The following is an 8,451-nucleotide window of genomic DNA, read 5'->3' on the forward strand; positions in this document are numbered from 1 at the left end:
TGGATGGGAATCAAATAACTCCATGTTATAAAATACAACGTTGAGTGGAAAAGTTAAATGTATTGGTGGGAAGGTAAGGGAAGGGGGGTTCTACAAATTAACCCAGAGATAATTCACTAATAAATACATTCTATATACCGCTAAAAGTTAGTTGTTTTTATTTAAGTTTTTTAAAGAATTGTGCTTAAGGAAATCAAACCACGCATTCGCGCTCTGGTAACGAAACAGAGCCACAATTAAAAAGTTATAATAGTAATACTACTACTACTAATAATAATAATGAACTGCATCTCCCGGGGATTAATAAAGGGTTTTTGTCTTAGTCCGATATTAATTCAGAAATATATGTGACCTTAACTATGAGGTGTATTTTACTTGATTTATTTAAACAATGGAATTTGTTGTAAATATTAAAGTTGTACTCAGCCGTTTTTTTCCCCTCGTCCTAATTGTTCCAGCACCGTCGTGGACCCCTGCAGCTCCGTGCGGTGGTCCATCTTTGTTTATTCCGTGTTATTTTAGAGACGCAGACATGTGCATTGAGCTGGTAATCTGCCCGTGCGGCGTCTGGCCGCACTGTGTATTGGGGAGTGGATTGGACCTTGTTTTCTCTGCAGATTACACTGTCTGACACACTTTTAACAAAGAGGCAAAACCAAAGTTCCCCCCAGGAAAAAAAAATACTTTGAACAATATATTTACTTCCATTAAATAAAACACAATAGTTTATTTTTTGATGGTTGGAAAAAATAAAAATAATAATAAACATAATTCCGTACCAAATAGTATACACAGAGGGGGAAAAACTAAAACAAAAAAAAATTGCTGGAACATTTTGATGCTTTTTTTTTTTTGTTTAAATTCCAGAATTGCTATTCTAAATCCATATTCACACAGACATTAATATTAAATTTATAATATGTTAGAAACACACGCTTGGTGCGTTTTTAGTTTTTTTTGTTTTTTTTTGTTATGTACATTCCCTTTTTGTTTGCAAGCAAAACACGATTCCTCGACATGCGGCGTTTAGTTGGATCTGGAGAAAGACTTTGGAGGCCTCGACAAAACAGGAGATGATCATTCAAATATATACAACTTTTTAGTCAACACCTAACGTCCAAAATCCCAAGAAACAAAAAAAGAACAATCATTACAAGCCTTTTTTTTTTAATGTCCTGTGCGCTTCAGGATACAGAAAGCAGGCCCCAAAAAATCCCATTCCATTTTCAGTGGAGTCTCTGGTTTCAGTGGTTCAGTCTTCTAGTGCCCTCTGGAAATTAACAAAAGAAAAAAAAACCGAAACGAGTCTGTTGCTTGTGTTTTGCAGGGTTTGTGCAGGGTCCTGCGGGGTGTCCCGGACCCTCCTGTTAGACGGGCCTATCCACCGCGTACTGGCACGCACTCAGGTTCGAGGCCGGGTTCTGCACACTGGCGTACCCAAAGCTGGAGTGCTGCTTGGCCTTCAGTCTCAGGCTGGCCAGGCTGGAGTTGCAAGTGTCCCGGTACACGTACGGAGGGGTCGGCGGCGCGTACGGACACGCCGGCGTGGGCACGCCCGTATTCAGGGAGGGGTTGCTCAGGTTGTTTAGGTTGTTGAGGCCGTTGAGCCCGGAGCCCGGCACGCCGGCCACCGCAGACGGGACCATGCTGGAGGCCATGCTCATGCTGGAGATGGAGCTCGGCGGCGAGAACATGGTCTGCGAAGAGAGCGGGTTCACGTTCATGGAGTTGAAGAAGGGGAAGCTCTTGGTTGACAGGGAGGCGGAGGTCAGGCCCTTGGCGGCCCAGTTGTTGTAGGTGTAGCTGGGGTACATGTCGTCGTAGGGCTGCATCAGCCCGTTGAACTGCGGCCCGAAGCCGTTCTTGCAGAGCTCCGCCTGCTGGTTCCGCTCCCGCTTCCTCCACTTGGCGCGCCGGTTCTTGAACCAGACCTGGGGGACACCATGGAGAGGAACAGGTTGGAGTACTCACCGGGCAGGATAGGCTGTTACTTCATGACAACGGGACATTTTGCAGACGGGTAAGTGCTTTAATCCTTAACTGTTGATGCTACATCTGGAGACTTGCTGCAATCCTCTGCGTGTGCATTTAAATTACATCTTTGTTCTCAATCAAGCTCGGATTTTAAAACTAATGTTTCCAGTTGGAAAGTCAAACATGCCTTTTCTGCACAGGGATATTGTATTCCACGCTTTAAAAAAAGTTTAAAAAAAACAAACTGTAAACTCGTAGGTATTCTCAACCTGAAATCAACATCATGCACATTTTTAAGTTGAGAGAACCTAAACAAATTAGCTTTGACAAATTAATTCATATTTTCAACTTCGACCCAGTGGTTACTTTCCCACCAAACACGTGGAGCTGCGGCACTCAGGACCGCTCGGTGACCTTAATTACACAAAGCTCTAGGGCGACAATCGCAGAATACGAGCTTTGCACCTCTTTCACACGGACCCGGGAACACGACTGGTATCTGTCACCGAATGTCAGCGGCGTCCCGCTTAACGACGGGATTAGTGCATAATTACGCTTTATCAGTAAAGCTACTCTGCAAGTTATTTCCATTTCTAATGCCAAACGTGTTTTTAGCCGATATCTTAATACCAGTGAGCGTTCAATAGTCCAACAACGCAGCAAAACAAATGCAATGACTTAAAAAAACCCCACATTTTATTTTAATGTTTTACTCATTTTAAACTACTAATATATATATATATATACAGTATATATATGTGTGTGTGTGTGTGTGTGTGTGTGTGTGTGTATGTATATGTAAATATATACTGTATATGTGTGTGTATATATATATAATCTTTAGATAACATTAAAATTACATTTTGCACCAGATTATTGTTATTATTTAATAATGCTATTCTATCGATAACCAAAACATTAAAATAAAGATGAAACCTTTTTTTTTTTTTTACCGTGCGAAATTGTTCCTCAAGTTTGAAGCTCGTGTCTTTATAATGAACCTCGAGCCGCGATGGACACATTTCACTGGGAATCAAACAAATCGAATTAAAATTTAAACTCATTTTATTTGACTTGATTTACCCTGACGCGGGCCTCGGTGAGGTTGGTCCACACGGCGATCTCCTCCCGGGTGGACATGTCCGGGTAGCGGTTCCTCTGGAACGTGGCCTCCAGCTCCTGCAGCTGCTGGCTGGTGAAGTGCGTCCGCTGCCGCCGCTGCCGCTTCTTCTTGGACGGGTCGTCCGAGGAGTCGTCGTTCTTGCTCTGCGCCTTTTCTTTCTCTGAAAAGAGAAAAAAACCAATAACTTCAGCCACCGGGTCGCCCTGCACCAATTTGAAATAAAAAAAAAAAAGGACTTAATCTGGGACACCTGGGACAAAGCTGCCCACAAACCACCCGTGTTTGGACTGTGGGTAGGAGAGGAAACGCTTTGATTCTAAACCCAAAAACCCCAAGTATTATTTTCTGGATAACGTGTTTTCCAAAGGAAATTGAATCTCCCGAGGCTGTTTGGATATTCTGGGTTTCAAACTCCAAGGAAATATGCAGTTATACCAACGAAATAAAATCGAATAGGCCTCCGTGCTGTTTCATAATAACAGTTTAAAAATCTTTGACCTTTTTTTGCCGGACCGAATTCTTGCAATCGGCGCCTCAAAGGCAAGGGCACAGAGCACTCTGTGCATAAAAATAAAATAAATAAAAAGAACAAAATTAAAATAAAGCGCCTAAACGCTCCCTTCCAGCCTATTAGTATATCTCCATCCTCTGGGATCCGTCCGCACCCCGTCCTCTGTCCTTACCTACGGACTCCGGGCTGGAGGTGTCCGACACGGTGTGCACCTCCAGCCGGTGCTTGGAGTCCACGGCGCGCTGCAGCGGCTGCAGCCCTGAGGCCATGGCCATGGAGGACAGTTTATTCCCGGGGAGGTGGTGGTGGTGGTGGTGGTGGTCCAGACTCAGTGGGTCCCTCATAGAGCTCATCGGTGGCAGAGGGGACAAGCGGCTGTCAGAAGAGGATTAAATTCCCTTTTGGTTTTGATATAAAAAAAAAAAAGAAAGCCTCATGCAGCCTCTAGGATGGAGAAGCTGATGCGCGTTACAACAGACCGTGCGCGGCCATTCTTCCGTTTGGTTTGAAGCAGAAGGAAAACAGAGAAACTCCGCCGGTGGCGTTGGGCTGCTGAGCGGACTATCGGAGTGACAAGCACAGGTAGGTGCTATTAGATCCCGACTCATGGGCGCGCACACGCACGCACGCACAGACACCACACAGACCCCGCACCGCACGGCACTGACTGTGTTCATTGCGGCGGCGCGCCGCGCACTGGACAGCGCCGCTCCTCTGCGCGGCTCCACGTCACCGCGCTGCGCCCTCCCATTCTCTGACGGAGCCGCGCACAGTGGATGGAGATGGAGCTGACGGTTCGCACTAACCCAGCCGGGGGCGTGCGGAAACAAGATCTGCCCCTGCCGGTGTGTTTGTGCTGGGCTGGCGCTTATTTTTCTTCCAAATAAAAGCATGTAAAGAGAGATGGGACGCGCGGCGCGCCCCGCGACGCACAGGGCGGCAGCGGCGCGGCAGAGCAAGACCAAATAAAAATGAAATGATAACAGCAGCTCGGCTCGGACCCGTTTTATGAAACGGTTTCTTGTGTTCACAGGCCTCGACCGGAGCCTTTACGCACGGACCCGGTGCGACCAAGCAGCTCGCCGAGCGGATTGTGCGCAAAGCTGCGGCAAATGGAGGGAAAAACCAAACACAACGAGGGGTGTCCAACACAGGTATCCACTTTGGCAAAACACATTGCGGCGTAGAAGCCTCAAAAACGCACAAAAACCCCGAATAGAAGCACAGAGTCCCGAGCTCAGCGACACCTGGGCAGGTGACGCCCCGACGGACGCGTCGTTGGTGACAGGTCAACTTGAGACGTGAGGCTGAAATACACCAAACATTAAGTGCGTTCCGTTCTTTACATGTCGGGGTTCATCCATATCCACAATGTACCGCAACGCTTTGGCGCATCCTCCGCGGCTGCCTTTCACTTGTTTTGCGCGTGCCCGATCTTTGCGTTCTTCCCGGGAAAGGCGGACCCCGCCACCAACACGGAGACAGCACACAGGGAGATCCCGTGCATGACTGTTTCTCATAAAGTGCCGCTGTTTTCCCTCAACAAAACAATCTTCGGGATTAGTGGAAAAATAAGTCAGTGCGGCATTCAAACTGACCAAACCTCTTGACCCCTTTCACGTAATCGCCATTTATAATAAGCAAAGGGAGATTATTCTCCATTTTCAACACCTCCACACCGTCCCGTGCGTCGGACCCCCTGCGGTGTCCTTGTAATCCCCTCGGATTGTCATTTTGATGGGGGACTTTTAATGAGTCGGGGGGGCGGATCTGCCTCGCGTCGTCTAATTCCCTGCAGATCGTGACAAGTTAAGGAAAAGCAAACATTCCCAATGAAACAAACGCTGCCCCGGTCGGTGGCGACCTGTCGCCGCTCCCGGGAACACCGGGAGTTTGGGAAGCAGGTGACTGGGATGTCCGCACCAGGGCGCGGTCCGCTTCATTATGAGGGGGGAATACAATCCGAGGTGAGGAAGCGTCTTCTGGACCAGAAGGACCAGCCCGTGACCCGCTCCTTTCTCTGTGTCTTGACCTGGATGAAGAGAGTCCTCCGATCCAACCCGATCCAATTTCTAATTCCAAATTCTACAGCTGCAACGAGACTCACTGAACGTAGCAAGGAAATAACAATTCGTGGCGTTTTACACACCGGCCTCTAACGCCGGGTCCCTGTGAATGCGGATGCTGATGGGCACGAATCATCTGGACGATCTGGGATATTTCCAAGTGAACAAAACACAAATCATCGACACATTTCACGGAGATGCTGCCGCATAAGAAATGCACTTGTATCTGCTCTTTTCACCATTGAAAGATTTCAAAATATAAATAAAAAAATATAATAAATTATACGATATCAAAATATCTGATAGGCAAGTACTATTTATCTGCTTGAACTGCGCCGCAGGTTCCATAATATTATTAATAATAATAATAATAATAATAATAATAATAAAAAATGTAAATAATACATGTAAATAATAATAATGCTACATTTAAATTATTATTATTAGTAGTAGTAGTAGTAGTAGTATTTTTTTTAAATTATTATTGTTATTATTGTAGTACTCTGCAGCGGGTTGGGTTGCTCCTTTATTTTTATAATACGGAAGATGAAGTGGATTATGGCTCTGCTCTCTCCTTCTCTCTCATGCGGATTAGTGCGTGGTTCGGCCCTCCGACATGGAGGGCCATTAATTAGCTATTCAGTCAATACAGGGGAGACGACGAGCCTTTTTACACAGGATTAGGGAGACATCAGATTCCTCCATTAGGATATTCCTGCTCACGGATGGGCTTTCATTAGACAGACTGTTCCCCGGAGTCAGGGCACAACAAGCAGCATATATTACACCAGGACATGCTACAAAATAATTCAGCTTTTCTATTTACCTTATTATTCCTAATCAATGGCCGAGTGGCACACATTATTCCAGCGTTCTGCTTCACTATTCTAATGGGTGTCTGAAATGCTTTAATATGCGGCGTTTTATTTCAATTATTTTACGCAATTGTCTTGTATCGATGTCTTTCCTTTGTGCCATATAAATAAAGTTTATTATACTAATTCTTACATTTTGTTATTACCTATTATTTTGGCTGAATAGAACTGGTTGAGAGTTATTGGTCATTAGGTCCTAAAACACTATATTGTCGAGTAGTTCATTGTGCTGGTGTTTTATTTGGAACGCTTACTTTATCAGAACGATTAATTCCAATAATTCTAACGACGATTTTATAGCAGCTACATTTAAATATGACCTCAAGGCCGCAGCGCCAAACGCACATAGTAGAGAGACGCGGGGCGGCTAGACGGAAGGACGTCATTTGTTCTCCAGTGTTTTGTGGAGTTGTTTTAAAGGACGTTGCTTCGGGATCGTTTGTGCAGAATCTCTCGAGTCTCACGACGTGATTTCTCCTTTTCCGCGCAGTAGGGGAAGCTGCACTTCCGGCACCGACCAGCAGGCGTCGCTCCAAGACAAAGAACCACCCGCGGCCAGAGGCTTTTTGGGGCCTTGTAGCGGGGGAAGCTGACGGCAACACGCGGATAGAAAAGGCCGAGATGCAACCTTGGACGTAGAGTCACATCAAGGTATCACGTCAGACACGAGGGACGGGGACTTGTTTTCCTCTTCTTGATTTGCACAGGAGCATGTTGTACGCATCTCATGGAGAGATATGGATCATTATGTTGTGATAAACCCAGACCATCAGTCTGGGTTCGGGCTTTGGCGGTGGGGAGTGAAAACATTACGAACCGACCTGTATTTATCAGAATTGCAGCGACAACTCCCAGATTTCTCCGCAGGGCGTGTCCCACTCACCTATCTGTGCACAGGTGGTGGCCAGCTTGCGGCAGTGGGAGTCCATTATGGCGCGTTCGGAAACAGCTTCTGCGGAAACACAAAACAGAGAGAGGGTCCATCACCGGTAACCACCTTCCAGTACGGTGATGGCGTCCGTCGAAGCGCGAATGGCGGTTGAACTTGTGCTCTGGTGCGCGGTGTATCGGATAAAAGGTGCGTCTGTGGCCCCGGCCCGTGCGTGTGCAGCAGCGCTCCCAGGCCTGCATGGAAGCGCTGTGATTCCGCAGTGGAATCAGAGGATTAGAGTCTGATTGAGATGTCTGTCGCTGGGATATTACAAAATTCATTATCGCAGCCCTGCACTGCCTCCATATGAAGTTACACAGATGGGCTTTTATTAGCTGAGGCTCACACTGTTTGCTTATGATAATTCAAGTCGGGGGGTAATTTGCATGCATGCAGTCATGCTGTTAACCATTTTCTCTTCTTCTTCTTCCTCTCTCTCTCTCTGTGTCTGCACGCTAAGGACTCACCTGCTCTACATCTGTGTGTTTTTTATTATTTCCCCCACTCTCTGAACTGGAAAACGGGAGGTCAAGCCGTACACGCTGTGGATCCGTGTGGATCCGCACTGACACAGACTGCGGGGTGGAAGGTTCGAGCTGCGGCCTTTTCTCATTCGTCCGCGCATTTCCAATCAGAACAGGGATTTAAGGAGGCTTCCTCTCACATTCTGCCCCCTGTGCGTCCAAAACAATAATAATTATGACGATAATAATGATGATAATAATATTTCAGAGTTAATTAAAAAGCCGTTCAGGAAAATCTTGGGAACGAACAAATCGTTTATATTGCAGACACCGTCGGCCTTTGAAGATAATTGCCAAACCTAAGAAAATTAAAAACGAAATCAAAATGCCATGTTCGTGTATGAAAATGAATTAAATACAACGCAATATCATTTAAAACAAAATCGAATTGCTAAAATTGTTGATAAAAAAATTAATGTCAGACTAACACGAATACCAAAACCGTAT

At 46.0% G+C, this 8,451-nt stretch overlaps 1 protein-coding gene across 3 annotated transcripts in view; it reads right to left on the bottom strand.

The window, feature by feature from the left end:
- Window positions 1–703: 703 nt before the first annotated feature.
- pitx2 (paired-like homeodomain 2) overlaps window positions 704–8,451 on the bottom strand; it is a 10,857-nt gene continuing 3,109 nt past the window's right edge. For 2 of the 3 annotated variants that reach the window (XM_080007791.1, XM_080007790.1), the window contains exons 2-4: window positions 7,433–7,501; window positions 3,058–3,257; window positions 704–1,931 (exon numbers count right to left, since the gene is read on the bottom strand). In XM_080007791.1, the coding sequence (XP_079863917.1) occupies window positions 1,368–1,931; window positions 3,058–3,257; window positions 7,433–7,478 (810 nt within the window). In that variant the 5' untranslated portion in view covers window positions 7,479–7,501 and the 3' untranslated portion in view covers window positions 704–1,367. Of the gene's footprint in view, window positions 1,932–3,057; window positions 3,258–3,780; window positions 4,253–7,432; window positions 7,502–8,451 lie in introns of those variants that run through there. The other variant, XM_080007789.1, reaches the window with a different exon arrangement.

This window comes from Zeus faber, assembly GCF_960531495.2.
Source record: "Zeus faber genome assembly, chromosome: 10".
Classification (NCBI taxonomy): Eukaryota; Metazoa; Chordata; class Actinopteri; order Zeiformes; family Zeidae; genus Zeus; species Zeus faber.